This window comes from Pongo pygmaeus, chromosome 7 (genome assembly GCF_028885625.2).
Source record: "Pongo pygmaeus isolate AG05252 chromosome 7, NHGRI_mPonPyg2-v2.0_pri, whole genome shotgun sequence".
Lineage (NCBI taxonomy): Eukaryota > Metazoa > Chordata > Mammalia > Primates > Hominidae > Pongo > Pongo pygmaeus.
In genome coordinates, this window is record NC_072380.2 from 9,960,738 (window position 1) to 9,985,104 (window position 24,367).

Genomic DNA, 24,367 nt, shown 5'->3' on the forward strand with positions numbered 1-24,367 from the left:
CATAAGCATAGGAGAGGTCTTCCAAAACTTCGTGGAAAAGTCATATTATGCATGGATTTCAATTTTTTTGTACCAAAATACACTTGTAATAACTTGTTATAACATGTTTGAACATGATCTAGTTTGAGGCACTAAGACATCAATTTGAAAGAGCCCCCTTTCAGAACAACATGAATTCTGCTAAAATTGAAGCAAGAACAAACACCAAATTTATGGTGAAGCTTGGGTGGAATGGTGAAATCACTGATGCTTTATAAAAAGTTTATGGGGACAATGTCCCAAAGAAATAAGCAGTTTACAAGTGGATAACTTACTTTAAGAAGGAACAAGATGATATTAAAGATTACACCTATAGTGGTAGATCATCCACATTAATTTGCAAGGAAAAAACTAAGCTTGTTCATGCACTAATTGAAGAGGGCTAATGATTTACAGGAGAAACAATAGCCAAACCATAGACATTAGAATTGGTTCAGTGTATACAACTCTGACCGAAAAATTAGAGTTGAGCAATCTTTCCATTCAATGGGTGCCAGAACTATTGCACCCAGATCAGCTGCAGACAAGAGCAGAGCTTTCAGTGGAAATTCTAGACAAGTGGAATCAAGATCCTGAAGCACTTCTTCAAAGAATTGAAACAGGAAATAAACCACAGCTTTGCCAGTACAATCCTGAAGACAAAGCACAACCAAAGCAATGGCTACCAATAAATGGAAATGGTCCAGTCAAAGAAAAAGTGGACTGGTCAAAAGCCAAGGTCACGGTGACAGTTTTTTGGGATGCTCACACACAAAAAGATGCCACAGGCTGCATCAGTTGTCTTTAGGCAAATTAGAGAAATAACCCAAAATGTTGGTGACGGAAGGGTGCAGGAGAGACCTACAGCAAATACCAATGGCAGAATTAGCTTGAAATATATGAAAAAAAATCTCCTCTTCCTTTACCCTGCCTCCCCCAACGTCTACAATATACACAAATCTACTAAAATTTAAGATGCTCTTTCAAATGTTTAGTTTTTTTTTTCAACAGCAGTTGTTCAGAGCACACAATATTTTATTTTTCTGCATCATGTCATTTCAGGTTTATCTGTCATCACTAAAGAAAAAAAAAACATTGATTCTGTAACTGCCTGATGGGTTTCTCTTGCAGGCTACCCAGGTAGTCCTGGTTTATCAAGACAGGGGAATTGCAATAGAAGGTTTAATACACATAGAGCCAGCTAAATGGGAGACTGGAGTTTTATTATTACTCAAATAAGCTGTCCCGAAAATTCAGAAACTGAAATTTTTATACAATAGTTTGGCAGGCAGGAGGCTAGGGAATGGGGAGTGCTGATTGGTTGGGTTGAAGATGAAATCATAGGTAGTCAAAGCTCTCCTCTTGCATGAGCCATTTCTTGGGTAGGGGCCACAAGACCAGAGGAGCCAGTTTACTGACCTGGGTGGCTCCAGCGGATCCATCAGAATGCAGAATGTTGTGGTCTATTATAAAACACCAATCTTAGGTTTTATAATAGTAATGTCATCTATAGGAGCAAATAGGGAGGTTAGTAGTCTTGTGGCCTCTGGCTGTATTATACCTGAGCCATGGTGGGGCTGTTTCAGGGAGGGGCTGTTATCATCCTTGTTTTAAAATTAAACTATAAACTAAATTCCTCCCAAAGTTAGTTCAGCCTACACCCAGGAACGAACAAGGGCAGCTTGGAGGTTAAAGGCAAGATGGAGTTGGTTAGGTCAGGTCTCTTTCATTGTCATAATTTTCTCACTGTTAACAATTTTTGCAAAGGTGGTTTCAATTCAAAGGCAAAATTTGGTTTGTTGGCTTAAAACCTTTACAGTTCTAATTTTCCAGTTACAGATAGAATGATTCTACTTTTTAAATACTTGACTTTTGTAAGTACTCACAGCTAGTATACAAATTGTAGATCATTTGAAATAGTCAAGAGTATTAGGAATTTGTGCTTCCGGCCATGATGGAGTAAAGAAACTGGATTTACCCTTCCATCTTCACTACAAAGCTGGGAAAAATAGACAAAACAATGGTTTTGAGACATTGGGCAACAGGCAGTGAAGAACTGCCATCCTAACAATTTGGTAATAAAGGAGGTGAGCCCTTCGATAGCCCTCATTTCTGGCCTGAAGAGTTTCCAGGCTGCAGCACAGGGAGAAGGAACTCACACAAAATCTGGAGGTCTCACTGAGCTAAGGGGACAAACATCAAGGAAGCTAGGATTCTTGGGGCCAAGTGTCAGAGAGAAGAGAACTATACCAAGGGAAACTCCAGATATTTGCAGAAGGGTCCCCTCAAGTCTTCAAATGAAGATTGAGCAGCACTTGCACTGGAGGAAACTACTTGGAAAGAACCACCAGAGATAAGCAGGCAGAAAAATCCCCAGAGCTCACAAAGGGCCAAAAGCAACTTGCGTTTCCCCAGTGGAAATAATTTCTAAACACATGGAGCATCAAGCACAGTCCTTGACAGGGTGCTGCTTTAACTGTGGGACCAGATTATAACTAAACTTAAAGACTATTGTGGGCCCATCTAGCAAAGCTTACACAAAAGGCTTGCAAAGGCCACATTTTCCCCAAGGGACTTAACTGTATCCCAGAACAAAATATTTGAAGGAATGCAAAAGCCTTCAACCCCCAATAAAGTAAGACTCACAATGTCAGATGTAAAATAAAAAGGTTACCAGGTGTGAAAGACACAGGAAAATATGACTCACATCTAGAAGAAAAATGTACCAAAAAAAAAAAAGCATTAGGAAGATCAAACAACAACCCATAACCTTACCAACTAGAAATGGTTTTCAGTTAAGAATTAGAGTACTACCTTTTAGACTTTAATTTAATATGTATTTTTTAATTACTGATATTAAATGAACTATGAATGATCAAACCATTGGTATAACTTGGTGTCCTAGAGATTTTTTCCTCTTTACGTATCTTAAGCACTTTCTCGTGTGTATTTCACTTTTCTGCTTGTAAGAACCAACATTCACTTGGCTTACCTTATGTAATTGGAGGTATATTAGAAGTGTGAAAAGGAAATATGACTCTCAGCCAAATGAACCAAGGGAGGAAAAAAGACAAATAATTGGACCTCACATGGAGTGAAGGACCAAGAGTGCAGCCAGGCTCTGCAAGCAAGTTCGCTGGGGCCCCAGGGCCTCTCCAGCACCTCAGCAGAAGCTGTTAGTGAATGAGTGTTCCCTCTGATGCTCTGCCTTAGGGAGACCTACCCCTTATTATTTCAGTCTTCCTTCTTCTCATACATCTTTTGGCTTCTTCTGTTATACAGAATGGTCCTGGCCTGGATCACTCAAATCTGTCCTACATGCCTGATTAATGTTGCCTATTCTAGAATTTCACATAAATGGAATAATATACCATGTACTTCTTCCACTGAGCATCATGTTTTCGAAATTGATTCAGGGGCCAGCATTAAAGGATCAGACAGTAAATATATTAGGTTTGGGGGGCCACACAGTCTCTCCTAACTACTTAGTTCTGCTGGTGTGGCCAGAAAGCAGCCAAACAATAGATAAATTAATGAGTGTTTATCTATTGTTTAGCTGCTTTCTGGCCACACCAGCAGAACTAAGTACTTGGGAGAGCCAACTACCTGTGTAGAAAAAAAAAAAGAGAACCTACTTTACCCTTGAGCCATTTATACCTTTGCTCATGTCATGGACCATTATGCAAAGAAAGGTCTGTGGATCATTGGTATCTACATTTTTAGACCTTGTTAGAAATGCAGAATCTGGCTCATGCCTGTAATCCTGAAACTTTGGGAGCTGAGGTGGGAGGATCACTTTAGCCCAGCAATTTGAGACCAGCCTGGGAAACATAGGGAGATCCTGTCTCTACAAAAAATAAAAATAAAAAAATTTACTGGATGTTGTGGCACATGCCCGTAGTCATAGCTACCCAGGACACTCAGGTGGGAGGACTGCTTAAGTCAGAGAGGCAGAGGCTGCAGTGAGCCATGGCCACACAATTACACTCCAGCATGGGCAACGTAGTGAAGCCCTGTCTCAAAAAAAAAAAAAAAAAGGCAGAATCTCAGACTCGCTCTAGGCCTGCTGAACAAGATGTGCATTTTAACATGATCTCTGGGTGACTGGCATGCACAGTCATGTTTGTGAAGCATTGCCCAAGGGAGTCTGCTAAGAGACTGAAGGACAAGATGGAATGGGTTACATTGGATCACCTTCTTTTAACAAGTGCAATTTCCACTCCCAGCTGGCCATTTAAAATGCAAACAAGATTCTGTAATTTTTTAAAACCCCAAACTTAATAATATTCTTTTTTAGTAGATGATCTCCATTAATATTTCATAGCCATACAGAATGCTGGGGTTGAAACAAAATTTGGAAACCATCCTGCATTCACCAAAAGGCAGAGTCCTTTCTACAATATTCCTCTGTGGCCTCTAACTGAGCATTTCCAGGAGATATCTCATTGTAACACAAGATCCAATGATAACTCAATCATTTACCACCCGAACCACGGCAACAGGCCATAAATGTCTGCTTCCATCTTCCTCACCATCTTAGAGACAAAATGACCTTTCTGAAATCATATACCAACACAGGAGGTGCTTGAAAAACACTGATTTCCCGACTAATGCAGTATTCTCCATTCTATATAACTACCTTCCACTCTCTTTGGCATAATCAAATAGATCTGCTAATTATCCTAAGATTTTTGTGATCCTGCCTTCCTGAGTCCAACGCCCTACTTTTAACCTTGTTCCCTTTGTCACAATGCCACAGCTTCCCTGCCTTGGCTGGGAAAATTCCATTCACTTGCCTCCCCTCACCCCCCGACTATTCACTGATAGCTATAAGCATCCTTTTGTGTTTCTTCTAACTTTTATGAAACTAGAGTTTACCTTTTTGGTCCAGATTCCTAGTTAAAGGGAGAATTTCATTGTACACAGGAATCTAGTCCTTCAATTGCTTTTCTTGGCACCTGAGTGGTGCTCTTTTTACCTTCCTTTTATGTAGGAAAGGCTTCTGTGTGCACTGTCACCTGAAGTTTACTGGAGAGTCACTCATCCAAAAACATGTCTTTACCATACTTAAAAGTGTTATAGCTAGGAGCTTATTAGAACTCCCCTGGAGACAGGGACACTTTAATTAAATTTTGCAAACATCTATGGAGCCTTACCATACTCACATTATTTTGCGAGGTGTTGGTACGAATACAGAAATGGATATAATAAAGGCAACCTTCCAGTATGTGCACTGTGGTGGAGAAAATAAATAAAACCTTTGCCTTGTTGAAGGCATCCCATTAAAGAGATAACATTTTCCCCAGAACTATTTTGTGTGGGATCCCATACAAAAACCGATAGATAGCATACCTATCTTCTGATATCTATCTACTATCTATCTATCATCTATCTATCTACCTATCATCTATCTATCTATTTATCTATCTCTCATCCATTTGTTTATCTATCTCAGAAAGCAGAGGTAGGGTACGAGGAAGAGATGGGACGTTACAATGCAAAGTCCTCCCCTCCAGCCAAGTTTTTCAAACTCCTTGTCCATACAACATCCATGACCCTAAGTTCAACTCTTTACACATTTCTTTACCCCGTGAGGCTGAGCTGCTTGAGGGCAGGTAACGTCTTTCCACTACCCTCCTTGCCGGCACCTGGGGCTTCCTGATGGAGACCCTACAGGTAACCCACGTGAGCGCCTGCTCCGCGGCAGACACGCCCGGCGGGCTTTACTCACATCAATCACTTAGTGCGCACACTCCCTCTAGCCAATGAGCGAATACGTACTCCTTTCTCCACCTCCCGCAGGGAGGCCACCGCCCCCTCAGTCCCTGTTTGTCCCGTCACCGCCCCAGGTTGCTCCGCCCTGCTTCGCCCCCTCGCCGCCACGTGTTCGAGGAGCGAGTCGCGCGCCACTGACGTCACCAGCACGCGCCCCGTCCGCTGCAGTCCGCCGGCAAGGGAGTTACGCACGTCCTGATTCTCCTGGAGTCTCCTGCCCGCCCAGTGGCCGCAGTTACCCAGGTCCAGAGGCCGCAGTATCACAGGCTCTCAGACATGTCTATGCTGGCTGAGCGTGAGTGTCGGGAGCGGAGGCCTGACCGGGGCGCGTCGGTGAAGATGCCGGGTGACGCGCACGGCAGCCCGGAGTGGCTGGGAGCTCGGGTTCCCTGCGCGCCTGGCGCATGGGATCGGGGGACCGGGGAGCCGAGCCCGGCTCTGATTGTCCTGCTCGCCGCAGAGCTCCCCGAAAGTTGGCCGCAGGTCTGCTAGTGAGAGAGACCGCGAGTGTCTCCCGGAGACGCCGTCCTCAGAATCACCCTGGGGCGCGCGCGGAGTGGGTCAGAACACCGGGTCCCGGGACTGGCCACGCCGCCGCCCTTTATGGGGACCCGGACTGGTTGCTTCACTCCCCCGGACCTCAGCTTCCTCAGGTTAAAAAGAGAAGGTTGAGCAGAAGAATCACTTCAAACTGTAATCACATTGTCCAAGATGTCTTGAACCCAGAAAAAGAAAAAGCAAAGGAGTTAGAAGTCTCAAATATGGGACGTCAGCCACTTAGCGGGGGAGTGCAGGGCTAATAAGTAATTGTAAGTGAGACTGGCGTTTTTGACCTTGTTAGTTGGCCACAGCGCCCCGTCCTGCCTGTTTACCTTTGACATTTACCTTCACTTTGTGGAGTCGGTGAAACCCCTGTCTCTGGAGAGGCTGCTGAACTTCCGAATTGTACCTGTAGCTAAGGTCGCTTGCCGCCAGATGGCAGTCATGTTTTGATCCTGAAAAGCGGGTCCTGCTTGGCGAGTTGTATAGAGAGCAAAGGACAGAAACAGCTTATTTAACAGATCAAGCAGACCAGCACAGGGATTTTGTGAAATAAATGCTGTTAGCACTCTCTTTTCTAAGAGGATGGAGGACTAGGAGCACAAAACGAAATGGGTCAGGCACCATCCCGATTTTACAGGGGCAGAAATTGACGTTCAAAGGAAAATAATTTGCCCCTAGTCATTGAGCTAGAAAATGGCAAATTTGATCCAGTTATCTCTGTATCTTTATGTTCTTGCCAGTAAGACCAGCGGAGACTCATAGAAATGAGTATGTTTTAGACTGAACCCGTAGGTTCTATTTTTTCACCAGTAAAAAATGAGGAGTCAGGGTTAGAGCCTAGATAGCTAAGATCTCTTCTGGTTTTCGTATTCTTTGATGTTTGCTTAATTCAGCATGCACTTGGCGACTTTGGCCCTAGTTCTGCTATTCTTTTATGTCTGTTCCTTTGATCAGTGTTTGTGAGGCCACAAAATCTTCTCTTACTATTTTTATCCCTAGGTGGCCTTAAATCAGTGAGATGGTGAACAGAACATAGTTTGAAAAGTCTGAAGTATAGAGGTGTAAAGTGCTATTTGTAGACATCAGTAATTCAGATTACATGATTTCAAGAGACGGTTTTCAGTTCTCTTCCCAACGTTATTCCAAATTGTCAAATCCTTGTCATTATAATACGTAATATTTTTGTTTTCTTTTTCATAATTTGCTAAATGGGTATAGCATCTTCTGTAATTAGATACTTAGGACTGGTGTTGTTAAGAAGAAAAACCTTTGACAAATTATGCAGAGTTTGATTGAGCAAAGAATGATTCAAGAATTGGGCAGCCTTCAGAACTAGAACGGGTTCTAAGAACTCCAACCTGCTATGCGGTCAGGCAGTATTTATGGACAGTGAACGGAAAGGAGGTACAGAGGCAACTTGGTTAGGGTTACCGCTCTGATTTGCCTTATTTGAATCAGCTGGCTGCCTGTGATTGAAGCCCAGCTGCTGTAATGGATTGAGACTCATATGTTATAAGAGTATACTCCTACGATAGGCTTTCGCTTCCTTTGAGTTCTAACGTACGTTGTAGTTCCTTATGTAAGGACTCAAGTACGGAGGCCTCCTCAGGCCAAATTTAATTTAGTGTAACAATTGTCTCCTGATCAACCTCTGAATTTTGAGAGATTGTTTAAAACTCCTGCCCCTGGCTCTTGGGACTCAACACGCCCTTTAGAGTAAATGGGATCTTAGCATAAGTCATGTGGTATTGAGCTGTTGTGTGGATGGTTTTTATTGGATTTGCCCCAAAAGTATCCCGACAGGCCCATTTACAGTTAGATCTCCACATAGGAGTACCTGCTAGAGGATGCTTAAATACATCCCAAATAGTGATTCTGCAGATTCAGGGCATTCTACCTGAGGCCCAGCGCCATGCTGTAAACACTGCTGTTCCAGATCGTGTCAAGGGTCCCCAAGATCATCCCCAGATTCAGGGATGTGCTGGGGGATTCAGGCACAGGACTCAGCATATAGTCGCACTCACTGCTAAGATTTATTACAGCAGAAGGATGTAGAGCAAAGCCGGCAGAAGGAAAAGATGCATGGGGCAAAGTCCAGGCTAAGCCAGGCGTCAAGCTTCCAGAGCCCTCCCCCAGGGAGTCACACATGACACGCTTAATTCCTCCAGTAGTGAGTTCTAGCAGCAAATGTGGAATGTTGCCCACCAGGGAAGCTAGTGAGAGACTCGGTGCCAGGGATTTCCTGGGGGCTGGTCACATGGACACCCTCTACCTGGGAGGCACCAGAATTCCAGGCTCCCAGAAGGAAAGCAGGCGCTCAGCATAAACCGTATCATTTGCATAAACAGGCACAATGAGCCGCTCTTACCAGTTCTGCGAATGGTGGGAACCCTTGGGTTCCCTGTTATAAACAGGCCTTTCAAAGAATAGCAGTCAAGCCTTCTGTGTTAGTGAACAAAGCTGAGATCTGAGCTCAGAACAGACTGTGGCATGAGAATTACAAAGGACATGTAAAAGGTGATCCAATTGGAACAGCTCAGAGGCAGTCTTTTCCTTACCATGTTTTTCCACACCTGGAAACTTGGGTGACATTAGAGCCAGAAAATGTTCCAGGGAAGCAGCGTTCTGGTCAAGTAAGTCTGGGAAGCATGGCAGGCCTGCTCTGGCCTCCTCTAAGAGGATCTGCACATTTGCATAGTAAAGTTTCCGGGAGATTCTTCAATATTAAATTTAATTTAACCCAGTGTTACTCATTTTCAATGGGAAACTGCCACACCCCCCCCCGCCAACATCCTTGTTTGGAAACAGTGGTGTGATCCCATTGATTGAAGCTAACTGCCATTTCCCCAGGGGAGAGAAACTGACCTCGAATAGCTAATCTCTTGTGTAGGCGTTATAGTTTGTTTTATATAAGTATGTAATATAAAGCGTGTGCAATTCTTATTGCAGAGTGTGAGCTTATTCTCAAAACTGTTTCCTTCGTACAAGCCCTAGTCAAAGACCCCTGGCAAGCACTGCATAGACACATGAACTCTGACACACTGATGCCAGCTTGCATATAGAATACTGGCTAACAGGCTTCCCTCTGGTGTGTTTTTCATTAGCAGAGGCAGTGTTATGCTGAATATTTGCCAAGATAAGTAAAGGGGTAATTTAGATGGAACATTTTTGGGTCACCTTTTTTTTTCTGCAAAACACTACAAATTCGAGCCCAACTTGTTTTGCTTTGTTAAGGGCCTTTTTTTCTGCCTGTGTATTTGTAAAGGGTTTCGTATTTTTGCTGGAGTGTGCATAGTTATGGGCCTCTGTTGATTTTATGTGTGCCACAGTGAGCCCCTTTGACAGGGGGTCCTGTTATTTTTTAATTATGTGATGAGATGGGCAAGGTAGGAGGGGTTGTGTTGATGGTGAGACAATGTGCTTATATTGATGTGGCAGATAAATGATAATGACACCTCCAAATTTCTCATTTGGCCACAGTGTACTTTTGGGTTTCATATTCTTGTTCTTTGAACCTTTGGAGTTCTTTATTTTTGTCATAATTTTCCTTAAAACTACAGTGATAAGCTTGAGTTCATAATGATCAGTAATTTATATGCATTAAAAAAAGTTGCTTTGATGAGATTCAAAGCAGTTCCCTTAATTCAGTTATACTCCTTCCTTTTTTCCTCTCCCTCTTCTTTCCTCCTTTCTTCCTCTTTCCATTCTTCATTTTTATCATTTATTCCATTCACATATTTATTGAGTGCCTGCTGTGGGCACAGTGATTTTTTTACTTCTTGCAACGAAGCCTCAGAAAAAAGACATGAATATGAGCCCTAAGGAGATGATGGTCTAATGGGAAACCGGAAAGGTGGTTATAAATAGCCCTAATACAGCGGATGTTAAGAAACAGATAAGTTATTCTAGAAGTTCAAAGAGGGGTCAGAGGGCTTCAGGGCATCTCAGTGAGAGGGATGGGATTGTTATTATCTGTAGGTCACACGTGTGGAGGGTACAGTTGACTCTCCCCAAGAGTGTAATGACTATTGTATGTTGTGGATTAAGAATATAAGCTTTGAAGTCAGTAGGACCAAGGTTGGTTTAAAGGGTCTGGATTTTGCTTGGGGATGTTGGGCAAATTTCTTTCTCTAAGCCTCAGATTTTCATATCTGCCAGTGACAATGGTACTATCCACACTCGTTGGGTTACTGTGAAAATTGAATCTTTATTATGTACAGCGTTTGGAGCAGGTCTCAGGTTGGATAATTGGCATTTACTATTTTAAGTGCATCCTTGGTATTGCATATTCTTTTGTATGTAGTAACGCATGGCAGTGGAAGCTGTAATGCTGCTGCTACTATTGCTGATGGTGATGAGGACACTGGTGTCCACAGGTGCTTTCAGTTGTGCTGATGGTGGAGTATGGAAGGCCCAGCTCTAGTATATTGAGCATTTGCTTTGCCACATTATGAGGAACATTTCAATTTTAATCTTAAGAGGTCAACTTATATGTCTAGAATATACATTTATTAGGGAAATCAGGATAAATGATCCAGTCTGTTAACATTCTGTTGAGTGTTGAATTAATTTCTGTATTGTAATGTATGTCATATTTTACATACATACATAAAATACACAAAGTTATGCATGTGTATGTTTGTGTGGTATTTTCCAGGTCTGAAAGGTAGTGGTGCATTGCTGATGATAATGCTTTTTCATTTACAGGTCGGCGGAAGCAGAAGTGGGCTGTGGATCCTCAGAACACTGCCTGGAGTAATGACGATTCCAAGTTTGGCCAGCGGATGCTAGAGAAGATGGGGTGGTCTAAAGGAAAGGTATTTTGGAGAAAAGCAGAAAAAATCTGAGCTATGAAAAGAGATTAGAAATTAGGGGAAAACTTCCTTCTTAGGAGACTGGAAGAAACTTATGCTTTGGATCAGTAAGTGATTTTGATCCCAAATCAAAAATTGTTGTGACCTTATGATGATAAATTAGGATTGGACATGTGTCAACTCTCTATCATTTAAGCTGCCATGCTTAGCATCTTTCATAGTCATTGCAACTAGGCTACACGCTTTTTCCCCTTCCATTTGTTCTTGACTCCAGTAGAGCTTCTGCTGATACCTCTACACTTAAATGGTTCTTGTTGAGGTCTTTAGCGATCTCTAAGTGCCAAATCAGTGGGCCCTTGTTTTGTTCTCACATTAGTTAACTCCTCAGCAGTGCTGGATGTAATTGACTACTCTCTCCTTGAAATACTTCTGTCTTGGCCTCCACAGTACTATTGTCTCTTCTGCTCTTCTTTTAACCTCACTTGCCAGTCCTAAATTTGTTGCTGTCTCTTCTTTCTGTAGACTTTTGATTATTAGAGCTCCTTGAGGCTCAACCTCAGGCCCCTTTTTTGCACTCTGCTGCGGTCATCTCATTCATTCCCTTGCCACACTTCGAGTTAGCTAAAGTCTGGGAACTGTCATTTTTCTATATCGAGTCCAGTTCTGTCCTCTGAGCTCTAGATTTGTAAATTCAATAGCCTACTTGATATTTCCACTTGAGTAAGCATTTCAAGGGTATCATTTCTATTATAAAACTCTTGATTCCCCCAAATATATTTTTCCCAGGTTTCCCCCATTTTTCATACATGGTACCGTCTGCCACTTACACAGGCCAGAAACCTGAGAGTCATGCTTGATTCCTCCACCCTCTTGCCTTCCGCGGCCCCAGTCGTCATTCTTCTCCAGCCTCCCGCAGCCCCAGTCGTCATTCTTCTCCAGCCTCCCGCAGCCCCAGTCGTCATTCTTCTCCAGCCTCCGGCAGCCCCAGTCGTCATTCTTCTCCAGCCTCCCGCAGCCCGAGTCGTCATTCTTCTCCAGCCTCCCGCAGCCCGAGTCGTCATTCTTCTCCAGCCTCCCGCAGCCCGTCGTCATTCTTCTCCAGCCTCCCGCAGCCCGAGTCGTCATTCTTCTCCAGCCTCCCGCAGCCCCAGTCGTCATTCTTCTCCAGCCTCCCGCAGCCCGTCGTCATTCTTCTCCAGCCTCCCGCAGCCCGAGTCGTCATTCTTCTCCAGCCTCGCGCACCCCCAGTCATCTCTTCTCCAGCCTCCCGCACCCCAGTCGTCATTCTTCTCCAGCCTCCCGCACCCCAGTCGTCCCTTCTCCAGCCTCCCGCAGCCCCAGTTGTCATTCTTCTCCAGCCTCCCGCACCCCCCGTCATCTCTTCTCCAGCCTCCCGCACCCCAGTCGTCATTCTCCAGCCTCCCGCACCCCAGTCTTCATTCTTCTTCAGCCTCCCGCAGCCCCAGTCGTCATTCTTCTCCAGCCTCCCGCACCCCCAGTCATCTCTTCTCCAGCCTCCCGCAGCCCCAGTCGTCATTCTTCTCCAGCCTCCCGCAGCCCCAGTCGTCATTTTTCTCCAGCCTCCCGCACCCCAGTCGTCTCTTCTCCAGCCTCCCGCAGCCCCAGTCGTCATTCTTCTCCAGCCTCCCGCAGCCCCAGTCGTCATTCTTCTCCAGCCTCCCGCAGCCCCAGTCGTCATTTTTCTCCAGCCTCCCGCACCCCAGTCATCTCTTCTCCATGCAGGGCAGAGCCCTGCTTCAGCCACTGTCATCACTTGCGCTCACTGACTCGTCAGACTCTCAGCTGCCTCCCTTCCTCCCTCCTTTTTCTCCTCTGGCCCATTTGCTATACAGCAGTCAGAATGATCTTTTAAAATATGGAAATTAGATCATGTCATTCTTAAAAGACCAGTGGTTTTCCATTGTCTTTAAAATAAAATCCAAATTCCTCCCGTAGGTTATGTGAGATCTAGCCCCTCTGTCATCCTATTTCCTTCATTCCTTCATTTGCAGAAGCCACCCTGGGTGCCTCTGAGGTTTCCCAGTACACTGAGTTTTTTCCCACCTTCGGGTCTTTGCACTTGATCTTCCCTTACCTGGAAAATCTTACAGATGAGTGCTAATTGATGCAGAGGACTTAGAGTCCTCCCCCATGTTGCTTCGTGAAAGTATTTAATGGAGAGAATCATCAACTCAGAACACCTGCCATAGGCATCTGTGAGTTTTGTAGCAGTGCTCTGCTTCTGAGTGTCAGTGAGAGGCATGTTCTAACTCTCTGTGTTTAATCTCCACAGGGTTTAGGGGCTCAGGAGCAAGGAGCCACAGATCACATTAAAGTTCAAGTGAAAAATAACCACCTGGGACTCGGAGCTACCATCAGTAATGAAGTGAGCAGCAGTCTGTGCCTCCTGGGTGTCTTTGCATAATTGGCTTCAGTCTTGTAAATCTGAAAGTTGATTGGTTCGTCTGCTTCTGACCATTGGTGCAGCACTTCTTTTCATTCACGTTTCCTCTTGAACACTGACGCTTTGAATGCATGGCACTGTAATTCAGAGTCAGTGGCCTACCGCGCTTTTCATTTTAAGTATCATTGTTCCCTTTTGGAAAGGATCTAAACTGAAAAGTTTTGTTTCTAAGTTTTTGCAGCCAACAGAATCTGGTAGGAAATCTGAGGAATTACTTTAGGTAAATTGAATTACTTTGGTTAGTTCAGTATCTCTGAGTAGTGGATTGGTGGAGCTAAAATTTTTAGCCACTAAAGAAAGAGTTTAAGTTTGATTTCAAATGTAGTTGTTGAGAGATAGATAACACAGATAAACTTATTTTCTTAGAAGAAGTATTGCCCAGTAAACCTATTCCATATTCCTTTACCTTAAGCATTCTTAAAAATGCGTAAGAATGTGAGTACGGCAGAGTCCTACATTGAAACCCTGCTTCCCACTTGTTTGGGAGATCTTCATTCTCTTATAAAAGCCAAGTTCATTTTTTTATAATAAACTTATTAGGTAACCACCTTGCAAATGGGAACTCATTGATTCAGGGGACTTAAGGTCCTCCCTCCTCCCCTTCCTCAGAGTTTTGTAAAATTGGAGTTGATTCGAGTCATTAGAAGATTTTAATTTCTACTGAGCAAAGGAGCATTTCTGTGTCCCTCATGGTTCTTGTCCTTTGAACTATGGAATTTCCCCTAGTGAGAAAAAAATAGTAATTTCATTATGTTTTACTTTAACATTTAGCATACAGGTTGCCTGTTGATTATTTACTATAAATTGACTTGATCGATAAGTCATTCACATGTGAAATCAGGCCTTAAGCTTCTAGGAAACCCCTTTTTAATATTGACCTGGATAAAGAGCGTTTTAACTTTATATTATTTCTTGAATCTACTTAAATTTATCAAATAGTATTTTGATGGAACATTTAAAATTTCTTAATTAACCACTGGATTTCCTTGATTCCAAAATGTATCATCTCAGTCAGTGTAAGTAAACTACAGGCTTACCTCTCATTCATTTCTTTGATGTTTTCAGGACAACTGGATTGCCCATCAGGATGATTTTAACCAGCTTCTGGCCGAACTGAACACTTGCCATGGGCAGGAAACCGCAGGTAGGGAAATCAGATGACATAAGTTCTCAGTGAAAATATGTTTATCTACTTTTTGTTTTTTGCTTTTATTATTTTTAATTGACACATAATTATACATATTTATTGAGTACAGTGTGATATGTCAATACCTGTGCACAGTTTGTAATGTACACATGTGTTGTGTTCATCAACTTAATTAGCATATACATCACTTCAGACATTTATTATTTCTTTGTGTTGGGAGCATTTAAAATCTGTTCTTCTAGCTATTTGAAAATATACAATAAAATATTATTTACTATAGTCACCCTACAGTGCTATAGAACACTAGAGCTTTTTCCTCTTATCTAGTGGGACTTTTATTTCCATTAGCCAATCTTTAGCTGTTCCCACCTAGCTATTCTCCTTACCCAGCTCTAATAACCACTGTTCTGCTATCTAGTTTTATGAGCTCAACTCTTTTAGCTTTTCCATATGAACGAGAATATGCGATATTTATCTGTGCCTGGCTTATTTCACTTAATGTTCTCCAAGCTCACCCATATTGCCTCAAATGAAAAACTCTCATTCTTTCGTAAGGGTAAATAGTATTCCGTGGTGTGTATGCACCACATGTTTCCCCGTTCATGTGTTGGTGGACACTTAGGTTGATTGCATGTCTTGGCTGTTATGAATAGTGCTGGGGTGAACGTGGGTTTGCAGGTACCTCTGCAACATGCTGATTTCCTTTCCTTTGGGTAATGCCCGGGAGTGGATTGCTGGATCATATAGTAGTTCTATTTTTAACTTTTTGAGGAGCTGCCATACTGTTTTTCTATAGTGGTTACATCAACAGTGCATAAGAGTTCCAATTTCGCCATATCCTCGCCAATAATTATCTTTTATATTTTTCATAGTAGCCATCCAAATGGGTGTGAGATGATGTCTCATTGTGATTTGGATTTCCATTTCCCTAATCACTGAGTTAAGCATCTTTTCATCCCTTATTGGCCATTTTTATATTTTCTTTGAAGAAATGTCTAAGTACTTTGCCCATTTTTTAATTGGATTTTGTTGTAATCTGCAAGCATTTTTATAAACATTCTAGTTTATAAAGTCTATTCCTTGTGTATCATGTGTGAATAATCAAAAGATATTTGGTAGATTGAAAGAGAATTTTGTGGAGTGAAATAATGAATTAGACTGGAGTTCAGCAAACATTTATTGAGCTGTGTGCTGGGTATTAGTTTAGGTGTGAGGATCTGCAGAGGTATAAGACAGTCCTGCTTGGAGGTAGCTAGCAGAATATGCTGGTAATTACCTGGTAAAATCACAGCACACATCTAACCATAGGAAGGTTTATTGCAGTGCTGTGTGTGGAAGTGAGCCCAACAGCATGAAGGGAAAGGTGCTTTGTTGGTATTTTTGCTAACCAGATTGGACTTTTTGTTGGAATGTATAACTTGGACAGTTTTCCTTATCCATAGGATCATGATTTTGAAATATCCTAACAGTTCTGTGTGTTGTCCTAACATGAAGGGCAATAATTTATTAAAAGAAGAAAAAGATAAGGAAAATGTTTTCTGAAAATACTGAGTGACTCATATTAGGAAATGCAGGATCTGTGAAGTAGTAAAGTTCAAGGACACTATTCCTTACTAATTATACACAGAAAACATCTTGATATTTACGATCACAGTTGAACTCAGTAGAAATACAGATAAGAATGTAAGCTTGGCTGGGCACGGTGTAATCCCAGCACTTTGGGAGGCTGAGGCGGTCGGATCACCTGAGGTCGGGAGTTTGAGACCAGCCTGACCAACATGGAGAAACCCTGTCTCTACTAAAAATACAAAATTAGCTGGGCGCGGTGGCGCATGCCTGTAGTCCCAGCTACTTGGAGGCTGAGGCAGGAGAATCGCTTGAACCCGGGAGACAGAGGTTGTGGTGAGGCGAGATCACGCCACTGCACTCCAGCCTGGGCAACAAGAGTGAAACTCCATCTCCAAAAAAAAAAAAAGAATGTAAGAATGTAAGCATGACCATATAAGACTTGGAGATTAAGTAGAATGCAGTGGTTTAGAGACAAACACCAGAGTCAGACTGCCTGGATTTTAATCCTGGTCTGACTTTTCATTTATATGACCTTCGGTAAATTGCTGAACATGGCTGTACCTCGATTTCCTCTTTGGTCAAATGGAAGCAGTAGTATCGTCCTTGGAAGGTGGTTGTGAGGACTGAATGCGTTACATCTAAGAAAAGCAAGCAGAGATACTCAGCACTGTAAGCCTCCTGATAGTGTGGCTGGCAAATCTAGAGCCATAAACCACGATTAAGGCCAGAAAATTTACTTTACTCTGAAGGATTTCATAAGGAATCTAGGGTTTTATTTTCTCTCTCTTTTTTTTGTTTTTTTTTTTGAGATGGAGTCTCGCTCTGTAGCCCAGGCTGGAGGGCAGTGGCACAATCTTGGCTCACTGCAACCTCCGCCTCCCGGGTTCAAGCGATTCTCCTGCCTCAGCCTCCTGAGTAGCTGGGATTACAGGTGCACGCCACCACGCCTGGCTAATTTTTGTATTTTTAGTAGAGACGGGGTTTCACCATGTTGGTCAGGCTGGTCTCCAACTCCTGACCTTGTGATCCACCCACCTCAGCCTCTCAAGGTGCTGGGGTTACAGGCGTGAGCCACTGTACCCACCCTCATGATTAGTAGATTACAGTTAATAAAATTGGCAGATCTGTTATAAATTTTAATGAATGTTTATTAAACACATCTCTTTGGCAGTGTACCTCCTGATGAACTGGGTTGGCGTAGGGGTGTGGGGGCTGGGCCAGCTGCTTTGATTGCTGCTTTGACAACAGTATTTTCCCTTGTCCCTCATTGATCCCGGTAAGAGGAAAGTTGTGCCTTTCCTTTGTAAAGTAGGAGGCGGCACCCGGGAAAGGACGGCCAGATTGGTGCATAAATCAGTCTCCGAGCAGTTTCAGGCATGAGTGCACGTGAACAAATAGATAGAAAGTGATTCCTCAAGGCCTGGCGGTGCTCACGCATCCTTCTTGTTACCTGCGTACTGAGAAGGTAGAGATGCTCCCCAGGTGATTCTTCTGTCCTGTCAAGGCTGAGAGCTGCTCTGTGAGGGCACGGTGTGGTGGTTCAGGATGTGGCCTCTCAGTCATGTCTGCCTGGGCTTCGGTCCCATCGCGGTGGCTTCCTGGGTGTGTCTCATCAGTGTCGTCCTCTCTAGTGAGTTCAGGCATCACAGCAGCTCTCTTATGGAGTGGCTGTGGGAAGGAAATCCAAGAATTCATGGAAAGCCTCCAGTCCAGCGCTTCGTCCCTCATACACTTGCAGTCGGTAGGAGCCACTTTAAGCTGATAACTTCCTCTGTGATTTGTGATTGGAACATCAGCATTGAAAATGTCATGTGCCACATGAAGTGCAAAAGGGAGGAATTTACTAGTAGGATGTCCTTGCAAAAAAATCCAAGGTGTCCCTGGGAAGTGGCTGCAGAAGAGAATGTTTCAGCTTGTGGAAATAATGAACCCGTGCTGGGCTTTGCCTCAATTGTGAACATCTGCCTTCACGTTCTTCCGAGCCTGCTGTATAGTTCCCAATTTGCCTTTGAAATAAGTGACTCCTGGGAGGGACTGCAGTGCAGTCACATGCTGTTGAATGGACATGTGCTTGTTTGGCTCCACTATTAGGGTGAGAGTTTCTTTTTTTTCAATTTCTCTTATATCCTCTGAAGAAGGTTGGTTTGTTGGAATTTTTTTTTTTTTTGAGATGGAGTCTCGCTCTGTCACCCAGGCAGTGGCGCGATCTCGGTTCACTGCAAGCTCCGCCTCCCAGGTTCACGCCATTCTCCTGCCTCAGCCTCCCGAGTAGCTGGGACTACAGGCGCCCGCCACCACACCCGGCTAATTTTTTTTGTATTTTTAGTAGAGTTGGGGTTTCACCATGTTAGCCAGGATGGTCTCTATCTCCTGACCTCATGATCTGCCTGCCTTGGCCTCCCAAAGTGCTGGGATTACAGGCATGAGCCACCACGCCCGGCCACTTTTTTTCCAATTTCTCTAGCCTGATATCTGAATGTTCTTAAAACTGTAGGAAAATTTAGTCTCTCTTCTACCTATGATCTGTTTCTGTGGCACTTTTCTGTCTGAACCTGACAAGCAGATACAGGTGAGAGAATGCAGGCGGCTAGCTAATTTATAATTGACTCTAACCTCAGATCAACCTGCTCTGGTATTTCAGCAAGGGACTACTTTCTGGCTCACATTTTCTCTTCTGTCAAAGGCGTTCCCACTCGGATGTCTTCCTCAATGGTGTGTTCCTGCTCCTTTTGCCCTGCCAGTTGTCCTTCCCAAAACCCTGAAGAGGTGGCTCAGAGCCAGTGCTGCTCCGTCACGCGTCACCTAATCGTCATCTCTGATCTGTATTTAGATGATCATTTAACCTGTCTTACCTTTATTCACTTTTTAAAGGAACTTTTTATTTTGAAATAATTACAGGCTTGTAGGAATTTGCAAAATAATACAGAGTCCTGAACGTCTTTCCCCCTGTTCTCCCAGGATGGAGAGACATTACATTGCTGTGGCTTTTCGAAACTGAGAAGTCGACACTTGGTGTTACTGTTAACTGCACCACAAACCTTAGCCAGTTTTCATCATTTTTTTTTTTTTTGGTCTCCATTCATTTGTACATGGGCATATGGTTCTGTGCAATTTTATCACAAGTGTAGATTCATGCAGCAACCACGACAGTGAAGATACAGGATTGGCCACCACGGCACAGCAGCCTCATGCCTCATCTTTGTATTTGTACCCACTGTACCTTCATCCTTGTCCCCTGGAAACCATTCATCTGTCCTCTCTCTCTATAGTTTTGTCATGTCGAGAATGTTCTGTAGATGGAGTCATATGTTTGTAGATGGACCTCTTTGACTAAGCACAATGTCCTGGAGTTTGTCTTGGCCGTTGCGGTGGCAGCGGCCGCCCCTCTTCACTGTGGAGTGGTATTCCACTGTAAGGATGGCCCAGGGGTTGGTCAGCTGCACACGTTGAAGGACTTGAGGGTGATTTTTGGTATTTTGCTATGATGAATAAGGCTAATATGAACATTTGTGTCTAGATTTTTGTGTGAACACAAGTTTTTATTTCTTCCTCAAGGATTTTCTAAATTTCTGGAGGGCAGCCTGGCCTGATCCATAGTATGCAAATTAAAGAAATATTTCTAATCATTTGACCCGTAGAAAGAAAACAGAGATCCAGCAGAAGGGTGCTGTTGCAGAGCAAATGAATGAAAGAGTTCAATCATAAATGATAGGGCTCCTAAAATTTTCTTTCAAGACTATCCACTGTTAGGAGAATAAATGAGATTGGATTACAAAGACTTTAATGTTTTTTTTTTTCATCTTTTTTAAAGATTCCTCAGACAAGAAAGAAAAGAAATCTTTTAGCCTTGAGGAAAAGTCCAAAATCTCCAAAAACCGTGTTCACTATATGAAATTCACAAAAGGTAAGATTAAGCGTTTCTTTACTTGTTGTTGAAATCTATGTGTTTGTCCTGAGTTGCTTGAAGCATTTTAGCTCTTGGCCAATAGTGGCTTCATGCGTTATGGACAGCTCCCACTGCATTGCTGTGAAACAGTGCTGGAGTCCTCGCATTGACTGTGGTGTGCCTGAGGATCTTGTTAGAATTCAGATCTAGGAGATCTGAGATGGGACCCAGATTAGACTTTAGACTGTGAACAAGTCCTGTGGCTGAGCTAAAACATGGAATCAGCTTATATTTAGAGGAAAAAGGGACTTTATGTAGCTAGGTCAGAAAATAATTTTAATTTCTTGCCCGACATTTTTAGCTGCATGGTGTTTTTTCACAGCTGAATGTTGGTGTTAAATAGCTCTTAATATGCCAGGTTAGAGAATTATGTTCTATATTGAGACCTCCAGTGTGATAAAGCCCACTCCCTGGTTGACCCTTTATTCCATGTAATTTCTCCATTTCACAGCGTAGGCATTCCATAGTCATTGCCAAGTCGGGTAGAAAGCCCTTTGAGAACTGGGTGAGAATTCGTGTTCCTTCATCACCACCTCCCCAGCCCCTTCCCAGTATGTGAAATCATTTGTGCATGTGGTTGTCCTCTTCAGCCACTAGGTGGCGATCTTGCATTGGAAAGAAACAATTTAACTTAATAGAACCAACTCCCCAGTTGTTTGCCTGTAGAACAGTATCATGAATTAGAAACCTACTTGTTACATAGTTTACATAAGAAGCGTGATGCTGCTGCTGATGCTTTGATATGTAGTCTCTATTGATGGTTCTTCTCTGGGAGGTTGGATGTGTTTCTACCTTGATATGTCAGGAAAAGCACATCTCTTTGCTTTGGTCTTCTAGGAATGTCATGCGTATCAGGGCATTGCTGGGAAGCTCTTAACTTGTACAACCAGCCTGGATAGCAGTGGGAGCTGGAATTCCCACTACTCTGAAGTATTGATGATGCTTTTCATTTAGGGCCAGGAGCCCAAAAGTTAGGGCTGGGTTTGGTTGAGGTGAGAGGCCATGGCAGAGCTGAGTGGATTGGGGATTGTGTGCAGGGAGAGGCTGGGCCTCTCTTGCCTCTCCAGCAGCCATGGCTCTTCTGCTTCATCCCTTATTTCTCTCACGTGGAACTTTCTTGGCTGTCACCCGTATCCCTTCTGACTGGGGTTCTTCCCCACCCCAGCCTGCTACGGAACAGAATACAGGCTTCCTTGGCCCTCAGTCCTTTTGAAGAGAGGGTACATGCTCACTTCATGCCCAATCCCTGAAATAGCACTTCTTTTTTCATTAGACTGTAGAAAAAAACTAGAGATCACAGAAGGTGCTGTTGCAGAGCAAACTAATAAAACTCAGTGACCTGTAACTTTCGGATGATGTGGCAGCCTTTTATGCTTTCACTTTTACAGGTAGAATCTTCTAATTTTCCTTTGGTGCCAGACTGCATGCATGATTTCATCTGAAGCATTTGCTGAGGCTGGGATAAGCCTCTGTAATCTGCTTTAATCTAATGGATGCCGGGAGCATCTGCTTTCTATTTCTAGTTAAGCCTCTCCTTTGCTGGGTGACCCTGTCAGACCGCTGGGTACCTCGTGCCTTCGTTTTCTGTCTTCCAGCGAGGGTTCTGTATCTATTAGCTTTGCCTGGGGAGAAGAGGGAGTTAGTATGCAGAACAGAAAGAGTCTCGGACCAGAGAAGAGCTGGAGTGGAGACGGGAAGGACATGCAGACTGGACCTGTGTAGGAAAGAGAGAAGGAAGCAAAAGTCCAGGGAGTGAAGAAAAGAATGGTTTACCATCTAGCTTTCCAATCACGGTGCAAACTTATTTTAAAGTTTCCTCTAGGGTGGACTATCTTAGATCACAGAAAATCTCACTCTGGCCATTACTCGCTCAGACAAGTCACCTACCCATTTCCCTTCAGACTCAGTTTCCTCTTTTGTAAAATGTGGATACATTTGTAAGTGACTATTAAGTTCTAAGGTAGGTTCTGTTTTATGATTTATTAGAAATGACCCATTTTATGGAACTTTTGCTTTTTCAGCATTATAGATAATAAAGATTTTAACTAGTGGGTATGCTGATAATGACAATAACTCATTCACTTAGTTGATGAGGATGATTCATATTGTAACTGATGTATGGTCCAGGAAATCAAACAGGAAGATGGAATTGTACATAGCTTGGTAAGAATGAAGATAAAAATTTTACTCTAGTAAGATTACAGTAGCAAATAGTGTTGTAAAAGTTGCTACTGCCTGAATATCGGCTATATCATTATTTTTATTTCTATTTTGAGACAGGATCTCACTCTGTTGCCCAGGCTGGAGCACAGAGGAACAATCTCAGCTCACTGCAGACTTGACTTTCTGGGCTCAAGTGATCCTCCTGCCTTAGCCTCCCAACGTGCTGGGACTACAGGTGTGAGCCACTGCACCTGGTTGGTTATATCATTTTAGTTCTGATATATAATTATTCCTTTCCCTGGTCCTGAGTTTATAATTCTAACTTGAGCTAATTTATTGTATAATTTTAAAATTCAGTTTTATCCATACTTATTTAAAGGCTCAACTCCAGCTTGGTTTGTGGTTTTTTTTTTTTTTTTAATGCAAAAGATCTCTGCAGATAGAGGCTATATCTGCAGAGGGGAAAATGTCAATCGATACAAAGCCATTTTTGAGGTTTTCTGACTGGATGGTGAGACGTTGGCAGGAGAGCAGTGCTTCCTCCCCTCAGTTATGCAGTCGTTGGATGAAAGTTGCATAAACTGTAATTATGCAGCTTTATCCTGGGAATCTTGCAGACTTCTTAATCCTTTGAGAGTTTGGGCTACTTTATGTGCTTCTGAAACAAGGAAACTACATGCCTAACGCATGTTCAGGTGCTCGACTTCCTGGTCGGGAAATACAGAATTGGTATTCACAGCGCAGTCAGCCCCGCCCCTCAGTCGCACACTGATAGTGAGGAGCATTCAATTTCCTCTTCTGATTCTTTTGACATTTAAATAAATATCAGGTAGCACCTTGTAGGCTTTTTGAAAATTCTGACTCTTACTATTGGTTATTAGGGTCTGACCTGTGTCACCCACACTGACTCTTTCCACTTTCCTGGTTTATGGTGTCTTTTAGTGGAGTTACCCTTATCTTCTGCCCTCAGTTGACTGCCAGTTCTGTGTGTTTGCCATTTAAAAAAATAAAAATAAAAGTATGTCATTTTATTTGTCCTTCTTGATTGAATAATGCAAATGAATTTTCTAAACTATTGAAGCTACCTACATAAACCGTAAGTGTTTTTTTATTTTAGCAAACATATTCCTTGCCCTTTGCTTCTTTACTCTTGGCAGCTCAACTCTGCTTTTCCGTAGAGTTGGTTTTTTGAGCCTCAGTTCTAATACAGCTTGTTGGGTTATTGCTAAACTGTTTCCAAATCATCTTGATTCCTAAGTTCTCGTGTCTATGAAAGTTTTAGTTGCCTCCCATGTGGATTTCTTGATATTGTAAATGTGTCTGACTATAGCAGTAACGTTCCTCCCTTCCCAGTAGCTACTCTGATAGACTGAGAAGCTGATAATCATGATTATTAGACAAACAGCTAAAACGATCCTGAATAGAGTGTTCTTCCGAGAAAGCACCTGCTCATCCTTGCAGGAACTTTCAGTTTGACACTCGGAGGCCTTTCTTACTGGTACTGGAAATGTTACGCATTGAAGACTAATAGATGAACCAAATCCAGATAGATCTGTTTCCTATTCAGTTTTCTTAATTGTCCTTTTCTCTAAGTTTATCAACAGTATTTTGTATGATTTGACCATAATTCAGAACTGAAACAAATAAGCTTTTTAAATGCTTTTTAAATTTGTGGTATTTATTCAAAAGTGGTCATAATTTCCTGGTGTTTATAAGCTTTCCATCAGGACCATTAATTAGTAACTATCTCAAGGTCACTTCCATCTTCACCTTTTTGTCCACCTTTTATGTTCCTTTCCACTGGTCTCTGACTCTTTCTTCTCTGTGTTCTTGTTTTCCAGATCAAATCCAGAGCAAGGCCTGTAACAATCCTGGTTTCTACATTTACTTAAGTGAACTTTGCTAAAGGATAAAAATTTCTGATACAA

At 42.8% G+C, this 24,367-nt stretch overlaps 1 protein-coding gene across 2 annotated transcripts in view; it reads left to right on the plus strand.

The window, feature by feature from the left end:
- Nucleotides 1-5,835: 5,835 nt before the first annotated feature.
- The window catches only part of PINX1 (PIN2 (TERF1) interacting telomerase inhibitor 1), a 75,457-nt gene continuing 56,925 nt past the window's right edge, over nt 5,836-24,367 (plus strand). Inside the window, exons 1-5 of one of the 2 annotated variants that reach the window (XM_054498948.2) lie at nt 5,836-6,088; nt 11,044-11,153; nt 13,444-13,536; nt 14,680-14,758; nt 20,142-20,234. In XM_054498948.2, coding sequence (XP_054354923.2) covers nt 6,070-6,088; nt 11,044-11,153; nt 13,444-13,536; nt 14,680-14,758; nt 20,142-20,234 — 394 coding nt within the window. In that variant the 5' untranslated portion in view covers nt 5,836-6,069. The remainder of the gene's footprint in view (nt 6,089-11,043; nt 11,154-13,443; nt 13,537-14,679; nt 14,759-20,141; nt 20,235-24,367) is intronic. The other variant, XM_054498950.2, reaches the window with a different exon arrangement.